General features: G+C 43.4%; 1 protein-coding gene across 3 annotated transcripts in view; it reads right to left on the minus strand.

Moving 5' to 3' along the window:
• Positions 1-16,758, minus strand: part of PPP2R2B (protein phosphatase 2 regulatory subunit Bbeta) — a 253,503-nt gene that overhangs the window by 223,985 nt on the left and 12,760 nt on the right. Inside the window, exon 1 of one of the 3 annotated variants that reach the window (XM_038413478.2) lies at positions 12,580-12,965. The exons of the other annotated variants lie outside the window; for them this stretch is intronic. Coding sequence (XP_038269406.1) covers positions 12,580-12,658 — 79 coding nt within the window. The 5' untranslated portion in view covers positions 12,659-12,965. Of the gene's footprint in view, positions 1-12,579; positions 12,966-16,758 lie in introns of those variants that run through there. 3 annotated transcript variants of the gene reach the window in all.

Raw genomic sequence — 16,758 nt, forward strand, 5'->3', positions numbered from 1 at the left:
AAACACTTAAAGAGGAACTTTCAAACACTTCCATCCATTGGTCACTGATGTGTCATTTTTTCTTGCAGCGTTTACAGTCTAAGATATTCCATTTGTTCTTTTTCTTCGGACCCATCTTCTCTTCCTATTTGATCAGTCAGTGAATATTCATATAAGATAATCTCACATCTCCACCGAAATGCTGCACTGATGACATTCCATTACTGTCCATGGCCAATGATGGAGATGTCCCAAATGCAGGATTGTGACTTTAGAGCAGGATGAAACAGAAGAAGAAACTGTGCATGAGAAAATAAACTCTTAAACAACTATCTGAAAACAATTCAAAAGCAATGCAGGAAACAACTGGCTAACTCGTCTCTTTCATTACCACCGTTCTTGAGTTTCAGGTTTTCCCCAGTGTAAAAGTTCCTCTCTGCCTTTTTCTGCATTCTTTGCTCACCTAAATCTCATCATCGTGCCCATGTGACATTTGGGTGCACAAGGAACACAGAATCATTGAAGGAAGTGGAATAAAGAATAGCTAGCTGATGCTAGGCTATAGCGGAAATATGTTGAGTTCCAGTCAGCAGGGGAGGATGAAGGCTTGTCATGCACTGGGAATGGCACATTTTAACGGAAAGTTCTCTAGTAGTTTAGTTCTCTCAACATGTTGTAAACCCTTTGCAAAAACAAAATATGCAAATAAATAAAATAATAATACCGTGTAGATCTCAAAGTCCTTTCCAAAGGAAGTCAGTTTCCTTATTTCCATTTTACAGATGGGGAAACTGAGGCATAGAGAGGGGAAGCGTTTTGTCTGTGGTCACCCAGCAGGCCAGCGGTGGAGCCAAGAACAGAACCTACCTCTTCTGAGCCCCAGTACAGTGCAGTGCTCTGTCCAGTAGGCCACACTGATAGGCCCCCATACTATTTTGGTATCATATAACTATTAAAATGAAAGAAAGCAAACTTTTAAATTATTTGGAACTGTGCATACATTGGCTTCAGTGGGGATTCTTGTAAGAATAAAAGATAAATCCTTGATGAGGGCAGAGTTTAATAGTCTGTTCACATGTGCAGGTGGTTTAGTCAGTCTTGAAAGATATTTTGGTGAGAGAATTCCTCACACGTCCCCATTTGCTCTCAGCCAAGCAAACTAAAAACAAAGGAATTATACTAACTGCTGCCTGTGAACCACCAGTGGTGCACAAATCCCTTTCCTGTGCTCTGCAGAACAAAGTGTTTAAAACACCAGACAATGAGCGAATGGGAGATTGGATGAGGAACTAAATGATCAGTGGTGGGGAATCATTCTCCTCTGAAGTGGTCCATAGCATGGAAGAGCTGGAGAACCAGATACATTTACATCATTGGATGCTTTGCTATTATGGTTAGATGAGTGTCCAAATCTTGCCTATAAACCATTCTGTAACATTGGTGTTAGCATTGAGTACTCCAGCAGATCATTGAGAAAGACCTCTGTGCAGCATTTGGCAGCTGAATATCTGAGAAGGGAGCTTGTGTGTTTCAGTACGTATGCCAGCTCCTCCCAGATCTGACTGAAAGACTGATGCCATGGTCCCACCTTGTCTATAGTATTATTTTATATTACAATTTAGATCCTTGTTAGTCTCTAACTACTAATAATGCTAATTAGCTCTTTTCATTTGCATATCTCACAGCACTTTACAAAGGAAGGTAACGGATCATTATTCCTATTTTATGGATAGGGAAACTGAGATAGAGAGAGCAGTTAACGTGACTTAGCCGAGGTCACACAGTGAGCCATTGGCAGAGTCAGGAATAGAACACAAGTCCCCTGCTTCTACTCTTATCTACTGCTCTGTACTGCTGAACAGCAGAGAGACGTTTGAGTACAGATTACTATAGAGCTTATACCACTTTCCTGAACACCACAGAAAGTGGCTAGTTTGGAGCCCATTATATTTTTATATGGGAATATTGCAAGTGTGCCTGCAAAGACCAGGCTACCCTTGGTTATGGGTTGAGCTGTGAGCAGGGTTGGTATCTAAATGCCCACAATTTGACCAACCCATTTGTCAGTGTTACTTTAAGAAGTGGTATTTCCTAAATGACTCAGCACAGAACTTTCATATCATGGGGAAGGGCTGAGGGGCTTTAAGCAACTTTTGTGCCCTCCTGCTCCTGACCTACTCCAGAGATTGGAGAGGCCCTTAAACCTCAGGGCAGTCTAAATTAAGGCATCTAAATTACAGCAGCCTCCCAGGGCTGCCCTAGGGTGGAAGTGCTGCCTGGAAATTCTGCAGTACATCCAGGCCTGATATACCCTTCCATCCGCAGCCCCACCCCTGGCATACCCACTATGCCAGGGTTTGCAAGGGAGTTCTTGGTAGGCAGCATTATGGCTGTCTCCCACAGTGCCTGCACCATGGGAATCTTCCCCTGGAGCTAGAACCAGAGTTTTCAGAGCCCCCGTATGCCATCCCAGCTCTTTTACCTGCTGTAAAGGAGCCAGAATGGGGGTGAGGATCTCACCTCTGTGTTCAAGTTCCAGCTCAGCTATTGACTTATCTTGTGGCCTAGGGTAAGTCAAGTCATTTAAACTCTCTGTTACTCAGTTTCCCCTTCTGTAAAAATTTAGTTAATGAGATACATCTTTGTAAGCAGTTTAAGAAACAGCACTGTATGTGTACTTATTATTTTTATTTTGATTGAATAATAAAAGAGAATGCACCAGCATGGTCACCCTTTGGTGAATTTAGTTATTCCCAGTAACCTCACATGACCTATGGTGAAAGAGCTAGATCTGGTTGTCTATTGAAAATCTCACAGTGGTAGAACAATGCAGGAGCAGACTGGTCTTCAGGAAGCCAGGGACTAAATGTTTCCTTTAGAGAATCCCAACGGAAGAAATCTTTAGAGGGCACTTCTTCCATAGCAGTTGTTCTGAGTTCCTTTAAACAGACAAAATAATAGGGCTAAAAAATATTCCTGCTGCTGTCTCAAGCAAAGAAAAATTCTCCATGGCCTTCTCCCTACACTAAAGTCCAGTGAAATAAGTAGCAGTGGATTATTATATTTCTCATGCCTATATTAATGTGTGCATGTCCCCTTCAATTCTGGCCCTTCCATTCTGTGGGCTGGCAGGCTGGTATTTTCATCTCTAGCCCTACTTTCACTGGATGAATCATGCTACAAATGGAGTACGGGTGGGGTGGGAGGGAAGGTGTCACTGTGATGTTCCTTTAATTAGGTCCACAGAGAGGGAAGTGCATTGTCTCCATCAAAGCCATAAGCATACATCACTTATTTCTTTGTTTGGATTTTCATGCTACTAAAGGAAGAACTTGGTAACTTGAGTCCTTGGACACTGGCTTAGATTAGCTGAATAGTTATAGATGAATGGGCACCAAGAAGGTTGTTTTGTCTTATTAAGAAATCTTCCAATGGCTCTGCTTTCATTCCATAATTTCCCAGAAGTTCTTGCCCACATTGCTTAATATATCAAGTTAAAACATTTCTCCTTTTTTGCTTTTACCTGTGGTGTGCACACTCTGGTTTCCCCTTTGCCTACAGTAATTAAGAAAGATCCAATGTAAATAAGTATTAAACTTCCCTGCTGTAACTTGACCTTGGTGCTCAAGGGGAATCCTTCCAAAACAAGACTGATCAAAGCTCCTGAATTCTCAGATCTAGTTTGATGTCATTTTCCCTCAATGGTTTTCTTCGGTGAAAGAATAACACCAGGAGACTCAAGCAGACATTTTCCAATAGTATGGCACACACATGAATAATTTGTACACCCTCAAGCTATGTCTTCACTGAAGAATTAACTCAGATGCTTATTTGGATGCCACTCATAACCCTCCTCCATCCACACACAAAACCCTCTCACATGAGTTTGGTGGTGCTAGCTGGCCCAGCTGGGGCAAAGGCTAGAGCTCAGGTGTCATTTTCACTTGGGCTGGTAATCCACCCACTGTGCAGTGAGGGTGCAGGCTAATCATTCAAGTGCTGTCAACCTGTGGAACTCCTTGCTAGAAGATGTAGTGAAGGCCAAGACTATAACAGGGTTCAAAAGAGAACTAGATAAATTCATGGAAGATAGGTCCATCAATGGCTATTAGCCAGGATGGGCAGGGATGGTGTCCCTAGCCTCTATTTGCCAGAAGCTGGAAATGGGCAAAAGGGAATGGATCACTTGATGATTACCTGTTCTGTTCATTCCCTCTGGGGCACCTGGCATGGGCCACTGTCAGAAGACAGGATACTGGGCTAGATGGACCTTTAGTCTGACCCACTATGGCCATTCTTATGTTCTTATGCAGACCATCCTCCAGTGTCTTCGCACAATTCCACACCACCACCTCAAGTTCTCCCAAAATTCCCTGGAAAGAGTCATATAGTGGCTCAGCTTATTGCAGCACAAAAGAACTTTGGGACATGGCCCCAGAAGTCCTAGTGACACAAAGAGGCACGTGCATCAGCAGTAAGGACACAGTAATTCAAGTATGGCTTTGCAGTGTGGCTCCTCACACCAGAGCTAGGTTAATCCAGGTGCCAATCATCTGAGTTAATTCCTCTGTGAAGACATACGCTCAGTTTCATGTTTGGAAAACTTGAATGATGTACATGAAGATATATCACACTTTAATGATGTGGACAAGTTTGTAGCGTTTGATTTTAGAAGCCAGCCTTTGCTTCTACTGATGTGTTTTTAATAATCCTTTATGTCATCTATTTTCATAATGTTCAAAAGTTAGTCATCCCATATATGTCAGGGTAGGTAAAAACTGTATATAAATTACATGTAATAATCCTTATGGAAGTAATCCCATTGGCTTCAATGGGACTACTTGCACAGGATCAAAGTCCATATTAAACAACACTCACATTCCTTACAAATTGCTATTATTTTTACATAGTATGGTAGCAAGTAGACTCATGACCATATATAACTGCACGATTATGTACTGACTTTGATATCAAGGGGATTCATACACAGATGTCCTAGATGCACCTCAGATTATACAAGAGAGCAAAAACATTTTCAAACTGTTTAACTGTTGTAGCTCAGCATTCAATTGTCAAATATAAAGGAAAACTGAAATCACTCAATGTAAAAACAACAAAGCAAAAAAACAAACTAAAGCACAAATAAATCATTACTGAAACCTTCCACCTTAAATCATTTCACTTGAAAATTATTATTTACGCAAAGAATCTTTAGATAAGTTTTGATCCTAATTAAAAAGTAAGTACAAACATACCACTACCTCTATGTCCTATAATCTTGGCTCCCCATATGGAAAGAATCAGAAATTATAGAATGAAAATAGGTGATCTCTGATTTCTAAAACAAACTGGGTAAGTCAATTTAGTACTGAGTCTCCTGTTGTTATCGGTCAAACTCAAGATTTTCTATAGCACCGATAACAGTGTTATTTAAGCACTTATCTGAAACTTCCATTGGGCTAAACTGTTCTCTGTTACCCTCATGTGACTGTTTAAATGTAGAATAGCGCCACTGAAATCAACAGTCTTTTTCTACTATTAAGGCCTGACTCTGCAAACATGTGATACTCAGTGTGATGCTTCTACCTTGAGTAATGCCATGGTAGTGTTTGCATTATTGAGCCCTTATGCTAGTGTAACTAAGGCCTGGTCTACACTACAAGTTTATGTTGGATTTAGCTGTGTTAAATCTAATTAACCGTGTACCCGTCCACAAAACAAAGCCATTTTTTTAAATAAAGGGCTCTTAAAACCAATTTCTGTACTCCTCCCCAACGAGGGGATTAGCGTTGAAATCGACATCACTGTTTCAAATTAGGGTTAGTGTGGACACAATTCGAAGGCATTGGCCTCTGGGAGCTATCCCACAGTGCACCATTATGACTGCTATGGACAGCACTCTGAACTCAGATGCACGGGCCAGGTATACAGGAAAAGCCCCGGGAACTTTTGAATCTCATTTCCTGTTTGTCTAGGTGAGCTCATCATTCCAGGTGACCATGCAGTCTCAGAATCGAAAAAGAGCTCCAGCATGGACCAAACGGGAGGTACTGGATCTGATCGCTGTATGGGGAGAGGAATCCATGCTATCAGAACTACGTTCCAAAAAATGAAATGTCAAAACATTTCAAAAAATCTCCGAGGCCATGAGGGACAGAGGCTACAGCAGGGACGCAACACAGTGCCACGTGAAACTTAAGGAGCTCAGACAAGCGTACCAGAAAACCAAAGAATCAAATGGATGCTCCAGGACAGAGCTCCAGACATGCTGCTTCTACGCTGAGCTGCATGCAATTCTAGGGGGGGCTGCCACCACAAGCCCACCCCTGTCTGTGGACTCCGATGATGGGGTACTCTCCACCATGCCTGAGGATTTTGTGGATGGGGAAGATGAGGAGGAGGAGGCGCGTGAGGAGAGCACACAGCACACCGTTCTCCCCGACAGCCATGATCTTTTTATCACCCTGACTGAAATACCCTCCCAACCCAACCAAAAATCTGTGAAAGTGATGGGTCGTCCTTCAGGATAGGTTGTAGATCCTTGAGGATGCGTTGGAGAGGTTTTAGTTGGGGGCTGAAGATGATGGCTAGTGTTCTGTTATTTTCTTTGTTGGGCCTGTCCTGTAGTAGGTAACTTCTGGGTGCTCTTCTGGCTCTGTCAATCTGTTTCTTCACTTCAGCAGCTGGGTATTGTAGTTGTAAAAACGCTTGATAGAGATCTTGTAGGTGTTTGTCTCTGTCTGAGGGGTTGGAGCAAATGTGGTTGTACCGTAGAGCTTGGCTGTAGACAATGGATCATGTGGTGTGGTCTGGATGGAAGCTGGAGGCATGTAGGTAAGTATAGCAGTCAGTAGGTTTCCGGTATAGGATGGTGTTTATGTGACCATCGCTTATTAGCACCGTTGTGTCCAGGAAGTGGATTTCTTGTGTGGACTGGTCCAGGCTGAGGCTGATGGTGGGATGGAAATTGTTGAAATCATGGTGGAATTCCTCAAGGGCTTCTTTTCCATGGGTCCAGATGATGAAGATGTCATCAACGTAGCACAAGTAGAATAGGGACATTAGGGAACGAGAGCTGAGGAAGCGTTGTTCTAAGTCAGCCATAAAAATGTTGGCATACTGTGGGGCCATGCGGGTACCCATAGCAGTGCCGCTGATTTGAAGGTATACATTGTCACCAAATGTGAAATAGTTATGGGTGAGGACAAAGTCACAAAGTTCAGCCACCAGGTTAGCCGTGACAGTATCGGGGATACTGTTCCTGACGGCTTGTAGTCCATCTTTGTGTGGAATGTTGGTGTAGAGGGCTTCTACATCCATAGTGGCTAGGATGGTGTTTTCAGGAAGATCACCGATGAACTCTAGTTTCCTCAGGAAGTCAGTGGTGTCTTGAAGATAGCTAGGAGTGCTGGTAGCGTAGGGCCTGAGGAGGGAGTCTACATAGCCAGACAATCCTGCTGTCAGGGTGCCAATGCCTGAGATGATGGGGCGTCCAGGATTTCCAGGTTTATGGATCTTGAGTAGCAGATAGAATACCCCAGGTCGGGGTTCCAGGGGTGTGTCTGTGCAGATTTGTTCTTGTGCTTTTTCCAGGGAGTTTTTTGAGCAAATGGTGTAGTTTCTTTTGGTAACCCTGAGTGGGATCAGACGTAATGGCTTGCAGAAAGTGGTGTTGGAGAGCTGCCTAGCAGCCTCTTGTTCATATTCTGAACTATTCATGATGATGACGACAGCACCTCCTTTGTCAGCCTTTTTGATTATGATGTCAGAGTTGTTTCTGAGGCTGTGGATGGCATTGTGTTCTGCACGGCTGAGGTTATGGGGCAAGTGATGCTGCTTTTCCACAATATCAGTCCATGTACGTCAGTGGAAACAATCTATGTAGAAGTCCAGTCTGATGTTTCGACCTTCAGGAGGAGTCCACCCAGAATCCTTCTTTTTGTAGTGTTGGTAGGAAGGTCTCTGTGGGTTAGTATGTTGTTCAGAGGTGTGTTGGAAATATTCCTTGAGTCGGAGACATCGAAAATAGAGTTCTGTGGTGACCTAGAATCCTATCATGTTCCTGGGGGTGGAGGGGAAGAAGGAGAGGCCCCGAGATAGGACAGATTCTTCTGCTGGGCTAAGAGTACAGCTGGATAGATTAACAATATTGCTGGGTGGGTTAAGGCAACCACTGTTGTGGCCCCTTGTGGCATGTAGTAGTTTAGATAGCTTAGTGTCCTTTTTCTTTTGTAGAGAAGCAAAGTGTGTGTTGTAAATGGCTTGTCTAGTTTTTGTAAAGTCCAGCCACGAGGAAGTTTGTGTGGAAGGTTGTTTTTTTATGAGAGTATCCAGTTTTGAGAGCTCATTCTTAATCTTTCCCTGTTTGCTGTAGAGGATGTTGATCAGGTGGTTCCGCAGTTTCTTTGAGAGTGTGTGGCACAAGCTGTCAGCATAGTCTGTGTGGTATGTAGATTGTAATGGATTTTTTTACCTTCAGTCCTTTTGGTATGATGTCCATCTGTTTGCATTTGGAAAGGAAGATGATGTCTGTCTGTATCTGTACGAATTTTTTCATGAAGTTGAGAGATACTTTACCATGCCATGCTAGTAGCAAGTAACCTGGTATCATTGCATGACAAAGCCTGGAGGCGTATAGTCCCGGTGTTTGCTGGCATTCAAGCAACATCCGTTCTTTATCTCTCTGTGTTATCCTCAGGAGAGCGATATCGTTCATGGTAACCTGGTTGAAATAGGGTAATTTAATTAAGAGGACATTCAGAGGTGGCCGTTCCTACTGGGCTGTTTGCCTGTGGCTAAAAAGAAATCCTCGCCATAGTTAGCCAGGTGGTGGGGGGCATTGGCGCTGAGCTGTTTGCGTTTGGCTACCAGGGATCTTCCCTGATACCAGCCACACGGTGGGGTGAGGGGTAAAGCGATCATCCCAGAGAATTGGATGGGGGGGGGTTTACTTTGATTTCTGCTGCTGCACTTTAACAGGAAAACCACAGCACTAAATGGCCAAGTCAATGTGCTTTGCTTGGTATGGGAGAGGAGGGCGCTGTTGTTATGAAAGGTGCAGAAGCCAAAAGACTATGGCTTACCATGGCCACCTGCAAGCCGAAATCTGTTGCCCGGCACTGCGTGTGTGATTCTAACACCAAAGCCGCAGGCACTCAATATAAGATGCAAAATGTGACCTTATACCAAAATCACATGTGCTATGTAATGTGAATAGTGTTGTTCACCGTGAAAGAGTACGGCCATTGTTCTGTAAAATGCATCTTTTTAAAGACTTCACTTCCTTTTTTTCCTGCAGCAGCTGCAAATGTTTCCAGCCTCCCTCCTCCATCCCAAAGGCTATCTCAGATAAGGCAGTGAAAAAAAAAAATGCACACGCAATGAAATGTTCTCTGAGCTCATGCAGTCGTCCAGCACTGACAGAGCTCAGCAGAATGTGTGGAGGGACACAATAGGAGAGTACAGGAAAGCGGCCAACAAACGTGAGGAGAGATGGTGGCAGGAAGATCAGAGGAGGCATGATGTAACGCTGGGGCTACTGCGGAATCAAACGGACATGCTCTGGCGTCTGGTGGAGGTTCATGAATGGCAGCAGGATCACAGACTGCCACTGCAGCCCCTGTTTAACCGCCCTCCCTCCTCTCCAAGTTCCACAGCTTCCTCACACAGACGCCCAAGAACGTGGGGGGAAGAGGGAAGGCTCCAGGCACCGAACCACTCCACTCCAGTGGACAGCCCAAGCAACAGAAGACTGTCATTCAACAAGTTTTGAAGTGGCCTTTTCCTTCCTTCCTTCCACACCCCACTCGGGCTACCTTGTGAGTTATCTCCCTATTTTTATAATCAATTAATAAAGAATACATGTTTTTTAAATGATAGCGACTTTATTTCCTTTGCAAGCAAACTGTGATCGAAGGGGGGAGGGGGAAGGGTTACAAGGAATTTAGAGACAACCAAGGGGGCGGGTTTTCATCAAGGAGAAACAAAACAGAAGTGTCACACAGTACCTGGCCAGTCACGAAACTGGTTTTCAAAGCTTCTCTGATGCGCAGTGCTTCCTGCTGTGCTCTTCTAACCGCCCTGGTGTCTGTCTGCACGTATTCAGCGGCTAGGCGCTTTGCCTCAACCTCCCACCCCACCATAAACGTCTCCCCCTTACTCTCACAGAGATTGTGGAGCACACAGAAAGCAGCAATAACAATGGGAGTATTGGTTTCGCTGAGGTTTGAGTGAGTCAGTAAACTACGCCAGCAACCTTTTAAACATCCAAATGCACACTCTACCACCATTCTGCACTTGCTCAGCCTATAGTTGAACAGCTCCTTACTACTGTCCAGGGTGCCTGTGTACAGCCTCATGAGCCAGGGCATTAGGGGTAGGCTGGGTCCCCAAGGATAACTATAGGCATTTCAACATCCCCAACAGTTATTTTCTGGTCTGGGAAGTAAATCCCTTCCTGCAGCCATTTAAACAGACCAGAGTTCCTGAAGATGCGAGCGTCATGAACCTTTCCTGGCCATCCCACATTGATGTTTGTGAAACATCTCTTGTGATCCACCGGTGCTTGCAGCACCATTGAAAAGTACCCCTTGTGGTTTATGTACTGACTGCCCTGGTGGTGCGGTCCAAATATAGGGATATGCGTTCTGTTTATAGCCCCACCACAGTTAGGGAATCCAATTGCAGCAAAGCCATCTAGAATGACCTGCACATTTCCCAGAGTCACTATCCTTGATTGCAGCAGCTCAATGATTGTGTTGGCTACTTGCATCACAGCAACCCCCACAGTAGATTTGCCCTCTCCAAATTGATTACTGACTGACTGGTAGCTGAATGGTGTTGCAAGCTTCCACACGGCTATTGCCACTCACTTCTCAACTGCGAGGGCTGCTCTCATCTTGGTATTCTTGCGCTTCAGGACAGGGGAAAGCAAGTCACAAAGTTCCATGAAAGTGCCCTTACGCATGCAAAAGTTTCGGAGCCACTGGGAATCATCCCAAACCTGCAACACTATGCGGTCCCACCACTCTGTGCTTGTTTCCCGGGCCCAGAATTGGCATTCCACAGCATAAGCCTGTCCCAGTAACACCATGATCTCCAAATTGCTGGGGACCACGGTTTGAGAGAAATCTGTGTTCATGTCCTCATCACCGCGCTGCCATCACCTCCTCACCTGGTTTTTCAGGTGCTGGTTCTGCATAAACTGCACAATAATGCGCGAGGTGTTTACAATGGTCATAACTGCTGCAGTGAGCTGAACGGGCTCCGTGCTTGCTGTGCTATGGCCTCTGCTCGGGCAATCCAGAGAAAAGGGCGCAAAATGATTATTTGCTGTTGCTTTCACGGAGGGAGGGAGGGTTGATTGACGACATTTACCCATAACCACCCATGAGAAATTTTTGGCCCCATCAGGCATTGGGAGCTCAGCCCAGAATTCCAATGGGCAGTGAGGACTGTGGAAACTGTGGGATAGCTACCCACAGTGCAATGCTCGGAATGTCGACGCTTGCCACGGTACTGTGGATGCACACCGCTGAATTAATAGGCTTACTGTGGACGCATGCACTCAACTTTATACAATCTGTTCTATACAAAATTGACTTCTGTAATATCGGAGTACTCTTGTAGTGTAGACATGGCCTAGGAGCATGATTTGGCCCTTAGTCTCTTCTCTCTCTCATCAACTTTCCACTAGTTACAGGGCAATACTCTAGCTGATTAGACATTCACTGACAAACATCTTTAGAGTTTTTCCTCCAAATCTTTCATTTTTATAGGATGTGTGAAAAATATTTCAGTTCCAAACAGAGAATTAATATCACTGTTAATTCTGAATCCTGCATGGCTGTTTGGAATTATAGTAGGTAATTCACAAAATTGCCTGGTAGTTCACACATGGCGCACACGCACACACACACACACACACACACACACATATAAGATTATAAATCACCAGGAGAGATGTCTCCCTATGGAAGGGGAAAGTTTGCAGCAGTCCAACTAAAATCCAGGGCATTAAGTTCAAACATTAGATTTAATAGCAAGTGCTGCAGAGCTTTTCTGCTGAGACCTGAAAACAGGCTCAAGTGAAGGAATGAAACAGTGAAAAATACACAAACGAATAAAATACTAAAATCTATTTTCTTAATTGCCTTCTTGGAAATGCACAGCTGAGTTAAATAGACAATGAGAAACTGTATAAGCCTGTAAAATCTCCAGGGCAGTATCTAGTGAGAGAGTCTTTCTTAAAATCGGTTCTAATTACTAGTTTGCATGATTAGTGTAAACTTAATAGCAAAATCATGCATACTTACAGAAATAACCTGCTAAGTGTTCAAAACACCTTCCAAGCATTTTACTGCTTTTCAGTCTTCATCTCGATAAATGGCTAGCTAATAACAGTTTTTCCTTGCTTTCCACAAGGCTGAACTGATCTCTAAGTCTAGCACACACAGGCTTTCGCCAGCAATCTCTGTCATGTATTAGCTGCAAAAAGGCAATGTCAGCAGAGCTTTTGGGGCAGTCATGTTCCCAGCCCACTTTCTTTCCACCTACCCACATTTCCCCTCCTCCTCCCACCAGCCGTCCACTGGGTTGTACCTTCTGTGTGGCAGCTGCAGGAGAGGATGGTGTTCGGAGGTCTGAAGATGTAAGGCAGGTAACGAGAAAAGCATTTCATCTTCCAAAAAAATAAATAAAAAAATTAAAATAAACCAAGTCTCCTCAATCCATGAGGAGTCCTTCTGCTTTCAAGGCAGGCCGCGTGGGAGGTGCGTTATAGGACCCCTCCTGGGTCTGCAGAGCTGGGAAACCCAAGTAATCGCTGTCACCGGACCCCATTTTGCCATCAGCAGCAGGAAGAGAGCCGCCTCACATTTCTGCATGCATGCTGCTCGAACTCTGAAGCCCCCAAGCAAGCGGGGATAGGCTCTTCATTGGCTGAAGCTCATCAGAGCAGGATTTGCTGACTAAGTCAGTCCTGCCTGTAAACACACACCCTGAACAACACTGCCTGCAACATCCTACTCTCCTTTGGGTCTGTTTGTCTTAGAAAGAAAACCAGCAGCGTCTGGGAGCAGGGAGACTCTGTGACCATGTCTCATTCGGGGTAAAGATCTTAATGTAATCAAGGCTGTACAACTTTGTCACCTGAGGGATAGGCTGCTGTTAAAAGAAATCACCCAGGGAAGATGTGGATTTTAAGAATAATAAAAGAGGATGCACTGAAATGGTATTTGCCCTTGTTTGATTAAAGAACTGGGAGTGGGGGTTAAACTATAGTAGAATAAAAAAAGGCATTTTAGTTTTTAAGAGTAGCTGTAGCATAAAAACATCCTACATTTATATGTAGCCTTTCATTCCAAAGGATTCCAAAGTGCTTTGCAAACTGTACATACAGCAGACAACCAGCCCAAAGGATCTGAGGGGGAGGTGGGAAGGGGAATGTAACTAGGTTTGGTGATAACTGGTGCCTTGAGGATCACACTAATTTTAGCTTCTATTTTATCGTTCTGCAAAACACAAACACAAAACAGTGATTTCAGCACCAAACAATTTTCAGTGCGAATGTAACGTCACAAATGCTTCAATAAAAGTGAGAGCAATCTCAAACTAAGCCCATTGTCTTCCCCACACATGGGAGTACTGTTAGATGCTTTCAGAGCAGTCAGACATTTGGTTAATATTTTACAGCAATTTAGGACATGGGAGTAACCAAGGGATATTAAAAGGGCTATTAGAAACCACATTATGAAAATTAAACCATATTAAGAAAGTACCTTTTACTGTGCCCTTGACTCTCTTCAATCAGTGCTGTAATTCAAATGCTTAAGCATCCAACTGATCCTGGAGGCCTCCAGCATTCAAGTCAATGTACCTAGATCAGTGCTTCTCACACTTGTTCACCTTGTGTACCATTTCTTAAAACAGAGATATTCACACAGATATGTGCATTCCCTGTCCACAGCTTCATTGCAGTAGCTTGCTTGGTTACATGAAAAAGTAATGTAAGAACTGTGTTGAGAGGACAAACTGAAAAAAAGATTTGTTTTCATATGCTGTTAGCTTCTTATGTCCTGCCACCCTGCCTATTTTGTACTGTTGCTATTTATTTCCTCTCCCTGGGTATAGGATTATGCATTTATTAGGACCAAAACTGCCTCTGTTGCTTGCAGCCCTCCTTTTCTCAGATCATTCCAGGTCACTTTGCAGTTTGGTCCTGTCCACCTGTGTGGAGGGATCTCCAGTTTTCTTGTCATCAGCAAATTTAATCATGGTTGTGTTTATACAAAGACAAGCAAGAGACATGAAGAAGTTGTGCAGGTGCATGGAGAAACATGTTTTTCTTTCTATTTTAGTTTGTTAAAAAAAATCTCTGAGAACTCAAAAAAATTCCAGGACTGGGCTACAAGTAATGCGAAGACTGACAAATGCTACTTCATTGTGACAGAATCACGTGAAAGTGCATTGCAGGCCACAATTTTAGAACCATTTTTCTACAGCAAATATGTCACAAGAAACAAGATTCAAAAATACAAATAATATATTGCATTTATAGAGCACTTTTCATCCCAGAGCACTTTATACATTCCTATATGAACTGCAGAATAAGATCATTTCACTCACCACTCTGAAAATGCAGCACTTTTGGGGTGAAACAAAACAGCTGTTTTAACAGCAAACAACAACACTACACAACAGTTTATTTCAGGAAGTGATGAATGCCACATCCAATTGAAATGACAGGGGAAAGTTAGCTCCATTCTTATAAATAGTTCCATGTGATCATTAAAGCCTAGGCTCTATCTTGAGCCCACCCTCCCTAATGGAGCACAGCAAAGTGTGGAGATAGTTGTGAATTGCCAATGAGTCATTGTGTTCCCTGGATTTGGGGCCACTTTTATGCCAGCCCAGTCCTCTGTGTAAATTAGAGCAGCCTAGGGCCTCAGCTAAACTATGTCAGTTGGTAATGGTCCTTAAAAAGCTGTCCAACAGCTGTGAAGAGTCAGAGCACTATTGTGCCCTATTTTGACTGTAACCCCACCAACTTGTGGCATACTCTCACACTGTGTATATGTGTGAATCTGCATGATGTTGCAAAAGGGCTAGTGAAGGCAAGAGAATCTGGCCCATGTGGCCTGAAGGGCTTTGTTTTATGTGTCACCTGAAAGATGGCACTTCCAGCAACATAGCACCATCTAACACCAACGGACATTGGTTTCAGTACTGACTCAGAAGGAAGAGTGCAATTTATTGATTCACCAGCACTGCATCCCAAAGCAGATATCATCTTACTTAGTTCACAAGATCAAGCTCACAATACTAAAATAAGTGGCTGCATCCTACATATAATATACTGTATATCAGTACCTCTTTGGCTGATACAGTATGATACTATAACAGTATAAAACGAAAAGGAGTACTCGTGGCACCTTAGAGACTAACAAATTTATTTGAGCAGAAGCTTTCGTGAGCTACAGTTCACTTCATCAGATGCAGTGAGCTGTAGCTCATGAAAGCTTATGCTCAAATAAATTTGTTAGTCTCTAAGGTGCCACAAGTACTCCTTTTCTTTTTGTGAATACAGACTAACACGGCTGCTACTCTGAAACCTATATCAGTATAGGTTTCTGTGGCTCTAATATGCAAACATCTCTAAGAAAGCTTGTATAATGAACTTTATGCACATATAATAAGTCATCTGTTATTTCGGTAAACGAATCTAAATTCTCATGTAAAATGCCAGATAGGCAATACTGGAAATTGAAGTCAACCCACAGATGAGTTCTTGCACATGATGCATTGTATGGACAGGACCAATGCAGGCTTCCTCACATTCACTCACAAACCTGCCTGGGTATGTCTTGGCAAGGCCATAGCTGCCTTGGGTCAACTGACTCAGGCTCATGGGGCTCAGTATGCAGGGCTAAAAATTGCAGAGTAGACTTTCAGGTTTAGGCTGGAGCCCATGTTCTGAAACTCCACAAGGTAGATGTGTCTCAAAGCCAAGGCTCCAGCCAGGGTCCGTATATGTGTACACTACAATTTTTAGTCCCGCAGCCCGAACCCCAAAAGCCTGAATCAATTGACAGAGAATCTGAGATTCAGTGCTGCATGCTTTTTATTGCAGAATAGGTGTACCCACTGACATCTAGATTGGTGATTATGCCCATGATTAATATGATATGGAACTTTGTCTACTGGTACCTGCACTGATTATTTCAACTGGCCACCAGCTTTGCTCACTACATACAATGGACCAGTCAAGTCAATGGGAGTTTTTCCATTAATTTCAATAGGTGCTGGAGGGCAAGATTTGAACAACCTTAAAGTGAAAGGTTTTATATCCAATTATTAATCCCTGTGTCTATCCAACCTCCTAGGAAATTATATGTTATTTTTTGGATAACAAGTTAACAGAGACCTTGCTTAAAAGTGATAGGTAAGTGAAACATTCCGTATAATCTTCAAAACCTAAACACAGTGGGCATCATTTTAATGCATCCTGTTTTAACAATTCTCTTTTCTTTTTTTTTTAACAAAGGGTCCAATGGCTGTACTAGCAAATATACCTATTACCTATGTCCAACCGTGTAAACTGAGCTCCTCCTAAAACAGATAAAAACCATGATCCCTGCCCTGAGCAGTTTACAAATTAATATTAGATATGACATAGTGAAGGGGAGTAATAAGACAGTCGGGTGGGGATGGGGTTGAAGTGTAGGGGTCACATCAGAAGGATTACAGGTTATTCAGGGAGTACTAGTCATGGCACGATGG

This window comes from Dermochelys coriacea, chromosome 8 (assembly GCF_009764565.3).
Source record: "Dermochelys coriacea isolate rDerCor1 chromosome 8, rDerCor1.pri.v4, whole genome shotgun sequence".
NCBI lineage: Eukaryota > Metazoa > Chordata > Testudines > Dermochelyidae > Dermochelys > Dermochelys coriacea.